Source organism: Lithobates pipiens, unplaced genomic scaffold (assembly GCF_037356315.1).
Source record: "Lithobates pipiens isolate NorthernLeopardFrog02 unplaced genomic scaffold, aLitPip1_a1.2 Scaffold_16, whole genome shotgun sequence".
Taxonomy (NCBI): domain Eukaryota; kingdom Metazoa; phylum Chordata; class Amphibia; order Anura; family Ranidae; genus Lithobates; species Lithobates pipiens.
In genome coordinates, this window is record NW_027507748.1 from 105,220,432 (window position 1) to 105,239,637 (window position 19,206).

General features: G+C 41.6%; 1 protein-coding gene across 2 annotated transcripts in view; it reads left to right on the forward strand.

Moving 5' to 3' along the window:
- Positions 1-19,206, forward strand: part of TBC1D23 (TBC1 domain family member 23) — a 118,572-nt gene that overhangs the window by 40,540 nt on the left and 58,826 nt on the right. For both annotated transcript variants that reach the window (XM_077480199.1, XM_077480200.1), the window contains exons 5-7: positions 15,237-15,360; positions 18,455-18,579; positions 18,658-18,704. In XM_077480199.1, coding sequence (XP_077336325.1) covers positions 15,237-15,360; positions 18,455-18,579; positions 18,658-18,704 — 296 coding nt within the window. The remainder of the gene's footprint in view (positions 1-15,236; positions 15,361-18,454; positions 18,580-18,657; positions 18,705-19,206) is intronic.

Sequence of the window (19,206 nt, forward strand, 5' to 3'; positions counted from 1 at the left end):
GCAGCAATAGGCATCTGTCAGTCCCTAAAAGACCAGTTCACAGATGCTCTTAAAGAGCTCCGTCCACAACAGGGCCGTGAGTTAGCCGAACTACCAAAGGCATTATGTTTTGCCATAGACGCTATGAAGGGCTCTATTCCCCAGACATCCCACCTAGTGCTAGTACACATGCGTGGACCCTTTGGTTAAAAAAAATGGTCAGCCGAAGCTCCTTGCAAAAAAGTTTCTGGTTAGTTTCCCCTTTCATGGGGAGCTACTGTTTGGCGATAATTTTCTAGTGGAAAGAGTACTTTTTTTGCCAGTCAAAAGAAAGTATAAACGTCCTTCATTTAAACTGACTTTTTCTCCTGTGCCAGGGGCATCCGCCTCTAGGTAGTGGCGATGGCCTTCACCATCAGACTCTAGAGGAGAACCTCAGGGTCAGGCCCAGGCTCAAAGAAAGACCTGGGGCCGGAAATCTGCAAAACAGAATACTAAAGCCTCACCATGAAGAGGTGCCCCCTCCTCACCAGAGTGGGGGGAAGACTTCTGCATTACTCAGAAGTCTGGCAAATTAAATTCAGGACAGATGGGTCTTCTCCACGGTATCTCTAGGATACAAACTATAATTTTGGGAGTTTCCACCGTCTCATTTTCTGAGATCAAACGTTTCCAAAGATCCAGGGAAAACGCAATCTCTGTTTCAAGCATAAGTCCGATTTATTGTCTCGGGGTGATCATACGGATCCCCACAGAAAAGCAAGATTTGGGGTTTTATTCAAACCTGTTTATGGTATCAAAACCAAATGGGGATGTCAGACCCATTCTAGATCCAAGGAATCTAAATTCCTGAAGATCAGGTCAGTAGTTTCCATCCTACAAGGAAGAGAACTTCTGGCATCCATCGATATCGGGGATGCATAGCTGCATGTCCCTATATTTCCCGCTCACCAAAGGTTTCTGCGATTCGAAGTAGAACAGCACTTTCAGTTTGTAGCCTTGCTCTTCGGGCTAGCTACAGCACCCCGGGTGTTCACAAAAGCACTGGCCCCACCTCTAGCCAGGCTAAGGGCACAGTGCTTTAGATAGTCTTGGTGTACCTAGACGATCTATTGTTAATAGACCAGTCAGTGGTTCGCTTGGGGAAAAAAGTGTACACATTACAACCAGTTACCTGGAAAGTCTGGGTTGGTTTCTCAACCTAGTGAAGTCTTCCTTAAAACCGCTAAGAAAGCTTGAGTATTTGGGCTTGATTATAGACACAGTTCAGAAGAAGGTGTTCTTGCCTCTGGCAATGATCAGCTCCATACGAGAGCTGATGCGGATGGTCAGGTCGAAAAGAAATCCCTCAATTCGCCTTTGTGTGTGGTTGTTAGGGGATTGCTTCCATCTTTCCTATGCCCAGTTCCATTTGAGACAGTTGCAAAGCAGTATCCTTTCTGCTTGGAACAAAATGATCCCAAACTTTGGACTTGCCAATGTAGCTGTCCCCAAGAGTTTCCCAAAGCCTCAGTTGGTGGTTCCTAACCCAGAATCTGCTGAAAGGAAAATCCTTCAGACCAGTTATCTGGAAAGTAGTAACGCCAGCCTCTTAGTCTGGGTAGCAGTACTAGAGAAAACGACTGTCCAGGGACAGTCAACATCCTAGAGATTCGGGCATTGTGTCTGGCTCTGAAAATCTGGACCTCCAAGTTAAAGAATTGTCCTGTCGGGATCCAATCTGACAATGCCATGGCTGTGGCCTATATCAATCACCAAGGGGGCACCAAGAGTCTCTCAGCTCAGAGAGAGGTCAACCATATTCTAACTTGGGCAGAAAAGAATGTTCCATGCCTATCCGCAGTCTTCATTCCTGGAGTAGAGAATTGGCAGGCGGACTACTTAAGTTGTCGGCAGTTATTCCTGGGGGAATGGTCTCTTCACCCCAACATTTTTCGGGCCATTTGCCAAAGATGGGGGAATCCGGACGTAGATTTCTAGCATCCGGTTCACCATGAAGTTGGTCAACTTTGTGTTCAGGACAAGGGATCCACTCACATGCGGAACAGATGCGCTGGTAACCCCCGTGGGATCAGTTCTCACTGATCTATGCATTCCCTCCTTTTCAGTTGACTTCTTTGCAGGATCAAGCTGTAAACAAAGCCGGTAATTCTGGTAGCACCAGTATGGCCCAGAAGGTCATGGTACACAGAAATCGTAAAGATGGCAGTGGAGGATCCATGGTCCCTTCCACTTAGGCTAGACCTGCTCTCGCAGGGGACGATATTTCATCCTACTTTACGAACGCTAAATTTAATGGCCTTGCTATTGAAACCCACATTCTGAAGAAACGTGGGCTTTCTGGGCCAGTTATCTCTACTTTGATTAAATGCAAGGAAACCAGCTTTCAGATCTATATATATTAGAGTCTGGAAGGCTTATGTTTCCTGGTGTGAATCCAAGGGTTGGCACCCTCAGAGATATATCATAGGCATAATTCTTGCCTTTCTACAATAAGGCGTAGAGATGAAGTTGGCCTTAAGTACTGAAGGGCCGAGTCTCAGCCTTATTGATCTTATTTCAAAGGCTGCTTGCTAAGCATTCTTTAGTCTGGGGTTTTATGCAAGGGGCGATGCCATTAATCCGCCAGTTAAATCACCTTTAAGCCCTTGGGACTTGAATTTAGTTTTGTCAGTGTTACACAAACGGTCATTTGAACCAATGCAGCATATTCCCTTAGTCCTTCTGACAAGGAAGCTGTTTTTTTTGTTTGCTATATCCTCAGCAAGGTGGGTTTTGGAATTGCCCACTCTTTCTTGTAAAGAGCCATATTTGATCATTTATGTGGACAGATTGGTGTTGCACCCTCGTCCAGGTTTTTTTGCAAAAAGTGGTTTCAGGCTTCTGGACCAAGATATTGTCCTGCCAATCGTTTTTTCCAAAACCATGTTCCAGGGAATAAAAGTCACTACATTGTCTTGATGTGGTGAGAGCAGTGAAAATCTATTTTAAAGGCAACTGCTCAGATTCGTAAGACCTAAGAAGGGACAGGCAGCGTTGAAATCCACTGTCGCTAAGTGGATTTGACAAGTGATAATTCAAGCTTCTGATTTAAGGGGCAAGATTCCCCTGTTTCAAGTTAAGGCGCACTCTACCAGGTCGGTTAGTGCTCCTAGGGCAGTATGTCAGCAGGCCTCCATGGTTCAGATCTGCAAGGCCGAAACTTGGTCTTCATTGCATACATTCACAAAATTTTGTGGATGTATGCAATGGTGGATGTAAGGAGGTATGAGGATATCGCCTTCGGGCGCAGTGTTGCAGGCAGCAGTATAAGTCCTCAGGTCTGGGGGTTCCCTATGGGTTATCTCTCCCTCTACTCAAGTAGCATTGCTATGGGACATCCCTTTAGGTAATTACTTAAGGCTTTGTGTCCCATGATGTACGATAAAGAAAATAGGATTTTTATAACAGCTTACCTGTAGAATCCTTTTCTTTGAATACATCATGGGACACAGAGGTCCCTCCCCTCTTTTATGGGGTTTAAGTATATTGTTTGGCTACAAAAACTGAGGTAGTCCTGGAAGGAAGAGGGGTTATATAGGAGAGTGAACTTCCTGTATTGGGTTTAACCAGTGTCAACTCCTGAAGGTGGCCCATAACCCATTAAGTAATTACTTAAGGCTCTGTATCCCATGATGTACTCCAGGCACAGAGCTGTTGGCAGTGTTTGCAGGAGCCTAACGTTGCACCTCATTGATCATGCGTGCAATGCTTTACAGACTCAAGTGTAAAAAAAAAATAAATGCACATTTTCTACCTTCAAAATCCTGTGCATTTATTTATTTTTTACCTTTTTTTTTTTTTTTTTTTCAATCAAATCGTTTTTTTATTTTTGTTGTAATGCATATAAACAAATTAGTCCATCAAGTATCATGAAATTAAGAAACCCATAAACCAAACGAACAAACTTTGCACCTCTCGAACTAAAATAACATATAATAAATAAAGAATAATAGAATTATGACTACATTCTGCACATCAGCTTGGACTCCCCCAGTGTCAGTCGTCAAACTATAGCTATTTCCTCCAAGCAGCATCAAGTTATATTTCTCTATGCCTCAGCTCCCTACTCCCGTCTATCTCCTCTACCGTCACTCCTCTATACTAGGTAAACGAACCATCATATAATTCATTACTAGGTTCTATCCAACGTGACCATATTTTATCAAACCTTTGGGATGTACCTCTATGTTTATATGTTAATTTTTCTCTTTTAAGTATATAATTGAGTTTCTCAATCCCTTGTTTATGGGTTGGAGGGTCAATGGATGTCCATTTTTATAGAATAACTTTACGTGCCAAGTATAGGGTTCTTATCCATATAATAAAGCTGCACGATTCTGGTTAAAATGAGAATCACGATTTTCTTTGCTTAGAAGATAGATCACGATTCTCATGGCGCAACATCATCTTTCACATTAAAACAAAAAAAAATTGGGCTAATTTTACTGTGTTTTTTTTTTTTTTTTTTTTTTTTAATTCGTTGAAGTGTATTTTTTTCCCCCAAAAAATGCGTTTGAAAGACTGCTGGGCAAATACAGTGTGACATAAAATATTGCAGTAATTGACATTTTGTTCCCTAGGGTCTCTGCTAAAATAATGTATGTAATGTTTGGGGGTTCCAAGTAATTTTCTAGCAACAAATATTGATTTTAACTTAAGAAACAAGTGTTAGAAAAAGATTTAGACTTTAAGTGGTTAAACTTCCTGCATTTACACTTGTTTAAAAACTTGCCAGACTGCCCAGATGTTTTCTTTTGACAGCTGAGTGAGCAGATAAGTCCCTCCACTTATATGAAAGAATCGGCAAACTCTGCAATAGAGATCGTCAGAGGGGTTGAATCGAGATCACGTTTTTTTTTTTTTAACGATTAATTGTGCAGCTCTACCACATAGTATGCATCTCTGCTGGTAATGCTCCATCAGGTGTTATACCCAATAGTGCAAGTTTGGGCATCCTTATCTCAGTTAATCATAATAAGTTAACAGTGCTTTTTCCCAATATCAATGAAGCTTTGGATATTGCCAGAGCATATGGATAAGGGAGCCATTGAATGGAGAGCATCGCAGGAATAGTGGTGTTATATATTTTCCCTAAGCATAGAGTTTTTGTGGGGTATAATGAGCCCTATGTATAATAAAAAGCCGAGATTGATTTCATCACAGATACTGAACTTTGCTCTGTGCTTTGATGCAATGCTGCTCTGAACAACGCTTTTCCCATACCCACAAATATTCATTGGATCCGTTTTACTTACTACTTTAGAGCCAGAGAACCTCTCAAATTCTATTTGACATTATCTGTCTATCTGAAACTGCCATGTAGCATTAGGTCATTATAAATTTAGACAACCGTCATTGCTTTCTGTGGGAACAAAGTTTTATATTGTGTTGCCATGCCTCCTAAACATAAATGTAGAATCTTGGCTCCTGTGTATATCCTTTTATTCTCTGTATAGCTGTACCAGTCCAGAATTGGGAGTGTTTTTGTTCCCATAAACAGTAGGGGTGTCTCCTGTTAAGCTGTTTGTAAACTGTTGTCACTGCAAATGACAGTGTTAAGTTATGTCCTGCTATCTATTATATGTTCACCCATTGCAAGTAAATTTTAATTTCAGTTAGGGTGGTTCTTTAAAACAAATTATTTTCGATTATTTAAAGTTTAGTACAGTAGTTGCAGAACTGAATGCGTGGTATAATTGTGCGTGTTTGACTTCCCTTTTTCATGTTAATTCTTTTGTTTCAAAAAAAGTTCATCACACATTGCAACAGAACTCCAGTTTGAGCAATGAAATGATTCAGTGACTTTTGATGGATGGCATGTATTTTAAGAGTTCTTTAGTCACAGCATACACTTTCATTTGATAAAATCAACACTGTAATACCAATACAAACGATAGTTTTCTTTGACCGTTTAATATAAACTCACTCGTAGAGCTGCCACGACGAGTCGACTTAATCGATTATGTCGACTACAAAAATACGTCGACGTGCGTGCAGGGCGTCGATGCGTGACAGTGCTTAGTATCTCTCAATATCTACCGCTCTCCTCCGTGCTGCCGTCCCCTTCTCTTCTCCCCCTCCGTGCCGCCGTCCCCCTCTCTTCTCCCCCTCCATGCCGCCGTCCCTAGGGCTCGAACGGATCGTCACCGATCCGTGATCCAAATGGGTCGCCCCGCTCGGATCGGCACATGCCTTGATCCGCGGAGCGCTCTGCGGTCTCGGCCTTAGGAAAGGCCACGGCTTCGGCCTAGCTCCGAAGCGGCGGCCATCTTTCTACACCCAGGCTGTTTACACTGATCACTCCGACGGAGCGATAACTTGTAAACAAACCGGCGTCATGTCATAACGCTGGTTCCTCTCTCCCCTCTCTGTACTAATCTGCAGAGTGGACGGGAGAGATCGGATGGAAGTAGCCATCCCTCCATACACTGAAGTACCCAGCAATACCCTGCCTAGCCATGCTCTGCCGTCTCCTGCCTAGCCATGCTCTGCCGTCTCCTGCCTAGCCATGCTCTGCCGTCTCCTGCCTAGCCATGCTCTGCCGTCTCCTGCCTAGCCATGCTCTGCCGTCCCCAGTCGCACTCAGCCGTACATATATATTCTTTTATCTTAACTTTACAAAAAATAAGTGCATAAAAAAAGGTAAGAATATAATACTTATATATAATATATCTTTTTTCTTTTTTTTTTATGTACTTATTTTTTGTAAGGTTATCCAAAGGATTAATTAACTAATCAAAAAAAAAACCCACTAGATTCATTAAAAAAATAAAATAAAAATAATCGGATAGTCGTTGACTAATCGAAAAAATAATCAATAGATTAGTCGACAGACAAATTAATCGTTAGCTGCAGCTCTACTCACTTGAAACCTCTCCTTTCATGTTGTGAGTGCTGCCAGTTTGCTGCCCATGTCTTTTTCTGCAACTTCTTGGATTCCCGGCATCCTTTGCAGCTTCTCCCCCTACTGCTTATTTCCAATTTCTAGGTACTACATAATGCATGGAACCTTGCTGCCAAGTAGTGATTCCTGTATTGACTCGTAAAGTTCCTCTCCTGAAGTCCTCTCCTTTCCAGAACTGGACATAGTGTTCTAAATGAAGAATCTGTATAGGGAAATCAGGACCTCCTTCCTCCTGCTGGTGATCCTTCTATTGATGCATCCTAGAATTCTATTTTCTTTCCCCCACCACCTGGCCACACTGCTCATTTTTACAGTTCTCTGAAATAAGTACCCCCAAATCTTTTTCCTTTTGTAGTACTGGCCAACACTATACCCCCAATTTTGTACTCTGTCAAGGGATTGTTTTTCTCTAGGTGCATTATTTTACATTTAGAAACATTGAACTGCAGATTCCACTGCTTTGACCAATCTTCCAGCACCAAATTATGTTTGTTACCCCTCCAGGGATATTAACACTATTGCATACATTTGTGTCATCAGCAAAAAAGACATACCTTCAAAAACATCAAACATCCATCAAAAACAGCTGCATCACTTACATATAGATTAAATGGAATAGGACCTAGTACAGAGCCTTGCGGTACACTACTGACAGGTCTCTGCTCCAAATGAACCCAATTTACCACCACACTTTTATATCTATCCTTTAGCCAACTGCATATCCACTGAATCAAGGGGTTAAGTCCTAGCTAGTACAACTTTTTTGATACAGCTCTACAGCAAAAAGTGCTTTGCTGAAATCAAGATGAACTACAGCAAAATATATATATATATATATATATATATATATATATATATATATATATATATATATATATATATATATATATATATATATATATATATTTCTGCTTTAAAACTCATCCAAAAAAATGTAGAAAATCAAATTTCTTCATTAATTTAGGCCCATATGTATTCTGCTACATATTTTTGGTAAAAAAAAATCCTGATAAGCGAATATTGATTAGTTTGCTCAAAAGGTATCGTGTCTGCAAACTTTGCGATTTTTATTTATTTTTTCTTTAAACTAGTAATGCCGGCGCTCAGCGCCTTAATAGCAGGACTGCGATATTGTGTCAGACACCTGACACTTTTTTTGGGGACCAGTGACACTAATACAGTGATCAGTGCTAAAAATCTGCACTGTCACTGTACTAGAGACACTGGCAGGGAAGGCAGCCATCAAAGGGTTAACTGTGTGCCTATTTAATGTTTAAGTGTAGTTGATTAGTGTTTCTGCTTTATAGGAACACAGGATCCATGCCTTCTGTACTGGCAGAATGGCAGACTGCCAATCTGTCAGTGTACCGAATGATCAGCGGACATGGGGTCTTCTCCTGTTAGAGATTGATTGAGCTATATCTTGAAGTTACCTTTGAAAAACACTCTGCATTTCTGACTGGCAAGAGTGTGGATTCATGAAGCGTTAAAGTGGAGCTCCACCCTAAAGTGGAACTTCCGCTCATTGGAACCCCCCCCCCGGCACCACAATTGGCACCTTTCAGGGGGGTGCAGATACCTATATAGTACAGGTATTTGCACCCACTTCCGGCATAGATATCTGCAGAATCTGTGGATATTTACGCCACTTCCTACGGGTCCCCCACTGTCTGCTAGGAAACGGACGGATCCCAGAGACAGCGGGGACCATCCTTATTGCGCAGCGGGACTCGCGCATGCGCAGTAGGGAACCAGGAAGTGAAGCCGCAAGGCTCCACTTCCTGATTCCCATACCCACTGGGCGGGTAAGTATCCTTATTTTAAAAGTCAGCAGCTGCAGTATTTGCTGCTGACTGTAAAAAAAAAAACAACAACAAAAAAAAACGGCGGAACTCCTGCTTTAACTTCCTGGGTTCCATCTGCCCTTAGCTCAGGTATGCAGGCAGGAGGGTGGGCTTAGCTGAGAAAACCACTCCTACCCTCCTGAAGACTCCTTGGATGTGTACAAAATTATTTGCCTAGGCCTGGAAACCAGGCAGTAACTGAAGAAATTAAAAACAAAACAAGTAAATATGATATAACTTCTTATCTAGTTACCAATGCTTGCAGTATAAGCAGTGTTGACCACAAGAGTGAAGGTCAACCTTACGCTTTACCCAAGCCAGTTCCTCTGATACTTCTGCCTCTAGGAATCTTGAAAATGAACTGTCATTACTAGAACCACTATGATCCCCAAACCTTTTAAAGCGGTTGTATACTAATTTTTTTTTTTTTACTTTTACCTACAGGAAAGCCTATAATAAGGCTTACCTGTAGGTAAAAAAAAATATCTCCTAAACCTGTACGGTTTAGGAGCTATTCCCCTCGGTATGCGCCGCTGACTGCAGCGGCGCATGCGCACAAGGGGATTCTCGGCTGAAAGTCTGGCAGTGGCCGGACCCGGCCGGGATGAAATCTTCCGCGCGCATGAGCTGTGAGTGGCCGGAGCCGCGATACCCGGAAGAAACGCTGAGGGAGCATGTCGGCTCCCTCAGCGTGGATCGGGCCAGATGTCAGGGCCTCGTTCTAAGGTAAGTATTTCATAATGAGCTAGTATGCGGTGCATACTAGCTCATTATGCCTTTTGCTTTGCAGATGGTAAAAAAAAAAAATTAGCGGGTTTACTACCGCTTTAATGCAGGTTATTTCCGATAAGACTGAACAGCAGGATTGTTTAAATGATTTGCTACATCCAGTTTTCTCTCAACATAATTGTTGTGCTCAGTTTTTTTATTTTAGTGATCCCATGGCATTTTTCCACCTCCTCCTTCTTTTATTTTTTTTTTATTACTGATGTACCTTAAAGATTTGTCTCTTTTCTTAATAGATTTGGCCATCTCCTTTTTCTGTGCTTTGGTAGCCCTGATCACTTGTTTGGCCTCCTTTTTTGTATATTTTTTATAAACTTCTTTATCAGCTACACTTAATACTTCCTTGAATTTCCTATATGTTGTTTTTTTTTTTTTTTCCTTTTTAGCAACCTAACTCTTTAGTGAACCATATTTTTATTTTTATTTTTCTTCCGTTTTACTCTTACTAGTTTAACTAACATAATCTAGTTGCCTCTAGTTTTACTCCAATCTTTTAGCCTGGGTTCACACTTGTGCGGACCCAGACATCAAATGTGGTTCACATCCACACAGCAGTGCCAATCATTTGCGATGTCTGTGCAATGCAAGTTCAGCCATACAGCTGTATGGCTGAACCCACATTGGATTTGCAGGAAAATAGTGCAGGGACTTTTTTATTATTTTCTCCCCGCACTGGAATCAGATTCTCACCCACGTGATCTGATTCCTGTGCAAATTCACAGTTTGCACTGCAATCTGGGGGTGTCATTAACATTGTATTGACACCTGCAGAGGGCAGTGTGAGCTGCCTGTGGGAGAGATGCGATACAGGAACCGGCACTGGAATCGCGCTGGTTCCCACATCACATGTGTGTGAACATAGGCTTAATTAATTTTTCAGGAAAAAAACAACAACATTTTTTCCACAAAATTTGTCCTTTTGAAATCCAAAACTATTTGAATATGATTTTTCAGCTTTGGTTTTTAACTTTGTTTTTAGTACATTGTGCAATTACAATACAGGTTCCAACAAAGACACGCCGGACATAAATTTACAGTGTTACAATACAATAATTATGTATGACCTGACATTTTAAACTGAAGTAATGAACTTCAGGGCAACATCTAACACAAAGCATCTGACAGGTCAGGTAGCATGTACAGACACAACAGCAAAAAGCGTAAGAGTAACAGCATGGATTATCACGATCACAGTATCCTAATCAAAGGGCATTGTTGTCCTCCCTAAATGGCTGTCTTACTCTAGGACATTACAGTAAACATGAATGGTTCCACACAATGCATTTTTTTCCTAAGTTGAACCTTTGTAAATTAACAAAAGCAAGGGGGGGGGCTCTCTTCAGTTTTTGTTTTACTATCAAACCAAAGACATTGGGGATCATCGCAACTTAAATGTTAACCCCCCTTAAAGTGGTTGTAAACCCTTACAAACCACTTTGACCTACAGGTAAGCCTAGATTAAGGCTTACCTGTAGGTCCAAGAAATATCGCCTAAACCTATACGGTTTAGGAGATATTTACAAAAAGACAGGCACCGCTGTCTACGGCGCATGCGCCGCAGACAGCGGCGCACTGAGCAGGCCACAGATCACTGCGATATGCCGCTTGTATCGGCTCCCGTGCACATGCGCGGGAGTGACATCATTGTGGCTCCAGCGAATCAAAGCGCCGGAGCAGCGAGATCGGGAAGTCACTCTGGGATACATGGCAGCGGCGAAGATGAAGATGGAGGACCGCTTTTGGGGGCTTCGTTATCAGGTAAGTTATTCATAAGGAGCTAGTATGCTATGCATACTAGCTTATTATGCCTTTTGCCTTGAAGATTGCATGTTTTTAATTTATTTTTTTACTTTTTAAATAGCCTTTACTTCCTCTTTAACATCAATCATTTGTTAATTAACATTAGCCTTATGCTATTTTTTACATGTATGAGAACGCCACCCACTCTTTTTGTTGTACAGGGCTCCATCTTTACAGCGCATCAGCGATTCCGTTAAGGCCCTACCTTTCTTTTACAAAAGTTTTTATTATTAATTAACAAGTTTACGTTCCAATACAATAGGCTTGCATTCAGATTACAGTACAGGTGTTTCACAGTATAGTGTAAATTAAAGCAGGCTGTTGCCTAAGTAATGCCAACATGTCCTGTGTCCGGGCGACCCTGGGTTTTCACGTGACTGCAACAGAAGCGTGTCGTACAATACATAGAAAGCCCATAGTAATCATCTGCAGTAAATTGGTAAGACGAAAAAAGAAGAGGGAGGGAAGATGTTCTAAGAGTCAAGAGTTGATTAGAAGAGATTGTAGAATGAAAAGCAGGGGAGGAGTAGTGAGGGTCAAAAAAGAGAAGGAAGAGGAGTCGGGGATGAGAGGGGGGAAAGAGGGAAGAGAATGGGTTCACAGGGTGTGCCCAACCGGTCCTTACATTGACAATATAGCAACATCGAATCTAGGAGAATAATGGTATGTGATCCAGGGTTGCCAGACCCGTATGAACTTGGCATGAGTATCAGAAAGAACAGAAGACAATTTTTCATTGACCATAACATCATTCAGTCGGTTCTTGACTGCCTCAAAACTCAGGGCTGGGGTTCTCCATGCTCTGGCTATTGTCAACTTAGTCGCAGTAAAGAGATGTTGCGCCAACTGTTGTTCTGGGCGTAATAGTTCAGTGATTGGTTTGCCAAGAAGTGCCTCGAACGGATCTCTTTTAAGATTTTCTCGAAGAAGACTACGGAGCAATGCATACACCCTGAAAGGCCCTACCTTTCAACTTCTGGTCTGCACCTTCAGTATTGACCAAGGTGCTGGCCCATATTCTATCTCTGTTGTGCTTTTGTAGCACCCATTTTGTGGGATATTAAAATTACCTTCTGTTGAGGAACGAGTCATTTGTGGCTCTTTCAGACAGTGTGAAATTGACCATCCTGATGTTACAGATGGATCCTAAACCTTCAGAATTTGTTGGTGGAATTGACTCATTATTTGGAGTATCTGGGACCAATTCTGAACACAGCTTAGGCCAGTGTTTATTCTTGAGGAGAAACTCCAGACACTAATGGTTAAGGGTTCAAACCCTCATGTCCAGGAGTAGGGATAAGCTCCGGTGTGTTCAGACTCCACATACAGATCCCGCCAGGAAGTCATCGCAGCGTTTCGCTAATCACAGGCAGTGATACATTGCCCGATGTGCAGCTGCAGAGATTGGGCAATGTCTCACTGCCTGTGATTAGCACAGCTCTGCGCTGACTTCCTGGCAGGCTCTGCACATGAAGTGTGTGAACACATCAGAGCTCATCCCTATCCAGGAGCTGTTTGGCTCTTTTGCTTCTGGGAGTCGGGCTTGATAGTAGCCTCTTTCAAGGCAGTCCCACTAACTCAGATCTAAGATGTTCTTTTTGCCTAAAGCTAGCTACAGTATACACTAGAGCTACACAATTAATCGTTAGAAAAAAATCGTGATCTTACTTCAACCCCTCTGACAATCTATATTGCAAAGTTTGGATTCTTTCATATAACAAGTGGAGAGAATTCTCTGCTCACTCAGCTGTCAAAAGAAAACATCTGGGCAGTCTGCCAAGTTTAACATGAAAGAAAGTTACAATGGTAACTAACTCTTCTTTCTTAGATCAAAGGGAGAAACTTCTGTGTGAAACAAAAATCCAGGCAGTCTGCCAAGTTTTTAAACAATGTGTAAATGCAGAAAGATTAACCACTTAAAGTCTAAATCTTTTTCCTGATACTTGTTAAGTTAAAATCAATATTTTTTTGCTAGAAAATTACTTGGAACCCCCAAACATTATATATATATTTTAGCAGAGACCCCAGAGAATAAAATTTCAATTGCTGCAATATTTTATGTCGCACTGTATTTGCCCAGCGGTCATTCAAACGCAATTCTTTAGGAAAAAATACGCTTCAATTAATAAAAAGAAAAGAAAAAAAATGTTAGCCCATTTTTTTTTTTCGTCTTAGGCTGGGTTCACACCGCTGCGGGGGGAGAACCGGATGTGATTCGCACAGCAAATCACATCCGATCTCCGTAGCGCTGCGAGTTCAGCCATACAGATAGTATGGCTGAACTCGCAACGGTCCCGCAGCAAACTCGCACGGGACCCTTTTTTGGGTCCGCAACGGAATCGGATCTCATGGGGGTTCACACCATGCGATCCGATTCCTGTGCGAGTCGGCAGATCGCACTGCGATATGCCGACGGATCTGGGGGTGTCATTAACATAACATTGACACCCCCAGCCGTCTGCATAGGGCAGTGTGAACTGCCGGCGGGAGGTATGCGATGCGGGAAAACGCCGCGGATTCGCGGCGTTCCCGCATCGCAGCAATGTGAACCTAGCCTTAATGTGAAAGATGATCTCACACCGCGAGACTTGTCATCTATCTTTTAAGCAAAAAAATTTTAATTCTCATTTTAGCTAGGATCGTGCAGCTCTAGTATACACTAGTAGAATTTCGTTTTGAAATACTTTTTTTTTTTTTTGATTTTCTAATAGTTAGTGGGATCAAATCAATAATAATCTTTTTACAGAACGGTGACTAGAAAATGTGGAACTTAGAAAAAAAATGGCTTGAATTTCTAACAGTATATGTAGTTTTCCTTTTGGGAAATTACATTAAATCCAAAATCAATTAAAAGCAAATAAAAATTGTAAGCACTTTCAAACAACGTTCATACAGTCATTGATTACAAAGCATTTTGGTACGAATGTACCTTCTAGTGTTTATCCAGCTTTAGGTAATTTCTGACTTTCCTTTCAACCAGGGCATTGCTGGTTTGTCCCTCATTCCAGCTCCAGTTCACCAAAGGGAAGTTTCCCTCCATTGTCTGGGTATGATCTGAGCTGTGAGAGTCCATCGCTCAGCCACTGGGTGAATCCCAGTAAGGGTGTACTGTCTTCTTCCACTATTTCTAGGTGACTGTGGCAGACCATCATCCTTTCTTCTTTTTATATATTATATACAAAACAATTGTCATCACATATACCAATAGGGTTTATCGGACCATCATCTAAGCTTATTGTCTCGAGGATTGGATTTTACTCTTCCCTGATGAAGCACATTCTACTAGATTTCTGATAGCTTCTTGGGCTTTTCAGCATCGAGCAAATGTTTCATAGACTTTAAAGGTTGCCATCTGATTGTCTCTTTACATGTTCTAAAAGTTCTACCAGGTGGATTTTGAAGCCTCATCTAATGTCGGCTTCGGGCGTTCATTTTAGGTGGCGTTTTAAACTGCAGACTGTCCCTAGACCATTTTCATGGGCCTGTTTGTGTTTGCTGCATTGCCCATTCTTTTGTTGGACTGCTTTTCTGACATCCCAAATGTTGGACTTCTGTGGAAATAAAGGAGAAAGAAAATAGTATTTTTGTACTTGCCATAAAATCCCTTGCTTTGAAAACAAATAAAACGCATATAGTGCAGTAGAAAGTGAAAGTGTTCCTGGCTACAGAAAAACTCATTTGGGGTTGTCGGTGAAAGCAAACCTCTGTTGATTTGCAATTTTATTATCCATTGATTATTGTTTTTTTTTACTCCAATGTGTTTTAACCTAAATTTTTAATTTCTTGGTTTTAGAAAATTATAGGTTTAATATATATTTAATAGTTAATAATTGAATTGCTGTGCTGCTATAATTTATCAAAAATGTTCTTTTTGGTTTTAGGGATTGTTACAAGAAAGGAAAACCATTTCACTTATTTCGTCTGCTTCTTCAGTACCATGAGCCAGAACTCTGTTCTTTTCTAGACACCAAGAAAATCACACCGGACCTTTATGCTCTTAACTGGGTAATTTTTTTTTCTTTTTTTGGCATAAAGTTGATCTGTTCTTATGTGTAACTTGAATGCAGTGAATTTGGGATTCAAAAAACCTTTGTCTGAATCTACATATCGGGGATCATTTATAAAGGAGGAGATTCTGTTCACATAGTAAAGTGAATGCTAGCAAATAACATTCCAATCATGTGCAAAGGAATTAAAAAAAAATAATAATAATAATTGTTTGCCACATAAATGGCCTTTACTAATTTTAGTAAATGATAACCTTTATTGGTAAAAGGCCATGTCATTGCATGAGCCACATATAAATGGCTCATAAAAAAACAAATAACAATGGCTTATATACCAGATTTTTCACCAGCCGAGCACACCTAAGCTTGCTTTAAAGAACAAATCGTAACTAAGTTGTCCAAATGTTTTCTACTTTATCTGAACATCTATTTTTTATTGTTTTGGTATAGGTTTGACAAGTAAATCCAGTCGCAAGAAAAGAGAAATAAACTAAACAATAAACATAAGCTTATTGATGAAAAATATTGAAGTAGAGTGACTGGCAGCTACTTACTGGCTGAATAGCTATGGGCAATGTAGCCAAATGTAATGTTTGGTAGTCTTGCTTCCTTGTGCAGAATCCGATATTACAGAAAGTGATCTCCTCACAAAACTTTATTCAGGGACTATTGGGTTCTAATGAACTTGATTATGGAGTGCTTGAAATTCTTGTTTCAAGCAACACTGAAACGTAAAGAATTTTTTTTGTTTCATTATTTTTCCAAAAACTTGGAAAAATTCCACAAGTGATAAGCACTTAGTTTAAACCTCAGAGTTTTTAAAGTGGTTGTAAACCCTTACAAACCACTTTGACCTACAGGTAAGCCTAGATTAAGGCTTACCTGTAGGTCCAAGCAATATCTCCTAAACCTATATGGTTTAGGAGATATTTGCCCGAAAACGGGCACCGCTGTCTACGGCGCATGCGCCGTAGACAGCGGCGCGCAGGCGCACTGAGCGCGGCATTTCCAAGAATGGAGCTGCCGCGCGTGTCGACTCCCATGCGCGGGAGTGACGTCATCGCGGCTTCGCCGAATGACAGCGGCGGAGCTGCGAGACGCCACCAGCAAAGATGGATGCGGCAGACTACAGGGGACAGCGGCGACTTCGCTGGCTCCTGTGTCAGGTAAGTGACACATAATGGACTACTATGCGATGCATAGTAGTCCATTATGCTTTGCCTTTGCAGGGAATGAAAGAGGAAGTAAACCCATCAGGGTTTACTTCCTCTTTAAAGTGTTGCTAAACCCAGGCTAGTCCACTTTAGACCTTAATGGGCTTCTTCTTGAGCCACTCCTTTGTTGCCTTGGCCTTTCGTGTGTTTTGGTCATTGGTCATGCTGGCATACCCATCCACGACCAATTTCAATTGCCTTTTATGTGTGAAGTTGTCCTTGCCTCTTAGCAGAAAAAAACCCCAAAGCATAATGTTTCCACCTCCATATTTGATGGTAGGGATGGTGTTTTTGGGGTCATAGGCAGCATTCCTCCCATTCCTCTCTCTCTCTCTCTCTCTCTCTCTCTCTCTCTCTCTCTCTCTCTCTCTCTCTCTCTCTCTCTCTCTCTCTCTCTCTCTCTCTCTCTCTCTCTCTCTCCCTCTCCCTCTCTCCCTCTCTCCCCTCTCTCTTCTCTCTCTCTCTCTCTCTCTCTCTCTCTCTCTCTCTCTCTTCTCCCTCTCTCCCTCTCTCCCTCTCTCCCTCTCTCCCTCTCTCCCTCTCTCTCTCTCTCCCTCTCTCCCTCTCTCCTCTCTCCCTCTCCTCCCTCTCTCTCTCTCTCCCTCTCTCTCTCTCCCTCTCTCTCCTCTCTCTCTCTCTCCCTCTCTCTCTCTCTCTCTCTCTCTCTCTCTCTCTCTCTCTCTCTCTCTCTCTCTCTCTCTCTCTCTCTCTCTCTCTCTCTCTCCCTCTCTCCCTCTCTCCCTCTCTCCCTCTCTCCCTCTCTCCCTCTCTCCCTCTCTCCCTCTCTCTCTCTCTCTCTCTCTTCTCTCCTCTCCTCTCTCTCTCTCTCTCTCTCTCTCTCTCTCTCTCTCTCTCTCTCTCTCTCTCTCTCCCCCCCCCCCCCACTCCTTTCTTTCTCTAAGCCTACATTAAAATTATAGAACTTATCATTTCTTTGTCAGTGGGCAAACATAAAAAATCAGCAGGGATCAAATACTTTTTTTTTTTTTTCCCCTCCCTGTCAAGCGAGCATGCTTTACTGCATGTACATACTGATTTTACTACTCTTGATTTGATAACACTGGACTGTATGTATCAAAGGTTTTGTTTGGCAAATGTTGAAAATAGCTTATAGATAATCGCTGATAACATTACGATAACGCTGTTGTGAAGAAGGGGCTAACTTTTCTCTTTCTCTAAATTAGTGTTTGCTATGCAGAGGGTCTTAGATACATTGTTTCCAAATGACTGACAGAACAATTATCTCGAGTTGTTTTGATTCATTATTTGCTGGTTGCTTTAGTGGAGCTTAAAGAAGAGCTCCACCCAAAAGGGGAAGCTCCTCTTATTTCCCTCCTCTCTCCCCTCCACTGCCACATTGGGCACCTTTGGGGGGGGGGGGGGGGGCAGATACGTAGTTTTGACAGTTACCTACTCCCACTTCCAGCTTATCTCGCCGTGGCCAAGTCAGCAGGAAGTGCGAGATGGTCAATCCAGCCCAAAGCCGAGTTTTAGTTCCACATAGAGCCTGGTGGGCTCATATGTCTTTGATACTCCAGCAGAATTATTGTCCAGCCATAATTCATGACTCTGTTCCTTCCCACCTGGAATTTCTAGGTGTTCTTGTGCACCTTTTGCATGTTCCACCTTTTGTTGCAATCTTTATAACATTTAAAGGCATGTTACAAAAAAAAAAAGGAATGAAACATGGTAAAATGTGTTTTATGATAATTAGGCAACTATTTGATGCAGTGCTTTTAACAAACTAAATGTCATCCAGTTTGGGTTTAGATCTACATTAAAATACTTGTTGGCACTATGTAGATGACAGTAAATCATTCTCGACTGAACAGACTACTCAGATTTTGTTTCTCTTTTCTGTGCTTTTGTGTTTTTCAGCTTGGAAGCCTATTTGCTTATCACTGCACAGTCGAAGTCACTCAAGCAATTTGGGATGGTTATTTACAGCAGGCAGATCCATTCTTTATGTACTTCTTGATGCTGATAATGCTTGTCAATGTAAAGTGAGTACACAGGCTAAAGATCTGATGTGTAGGAGCCCGGAGTCTGCATTTCACTAATGGGCTTTTATGTCTTTTCAGGGATGTTGTTCTGACAGAAGAAATGGAAAGTAAAGAAGAGCTTCTAAGTAAGGGCCAGACCATAATACAATTTTTGCATAACAAATGTTACCCAAATCTTGCCTTCTAAAGATATGACTACACATTACTCTGGCAGTGTCTCAGCCATCTGTGACTTCACTCTAGGGAATTAGGGGCATTTGATGTGCTTAAAGATCATGTGATCTAGTAAATACTAAATGAAACAAGAAGAGTAGTGTGGTGAATGCTACCGTTGATTCTTTGTAAAATTGTTATAGTAGATTTTATTTTATTTTTTTTAATTTAAGGCTTTGTGTGGCCACATACACTCACACACCACTTTATTAGGTACACCTGTTCCATTACTTGGTAGCACAAATTGCTAATCAGCCAATCACATGGCAGCAACTTAATGCATTTAGGCATCCTAGATGTGGTGAAGATGAATTGCTGAAGTTCAAACCAAGCATCGGAATGGCGAAGAAAGGGGATTTATGAGACTTTGAATGTGGCATGGTTGTTGGTGCCAGATGGCTGGTCTGAGTATTT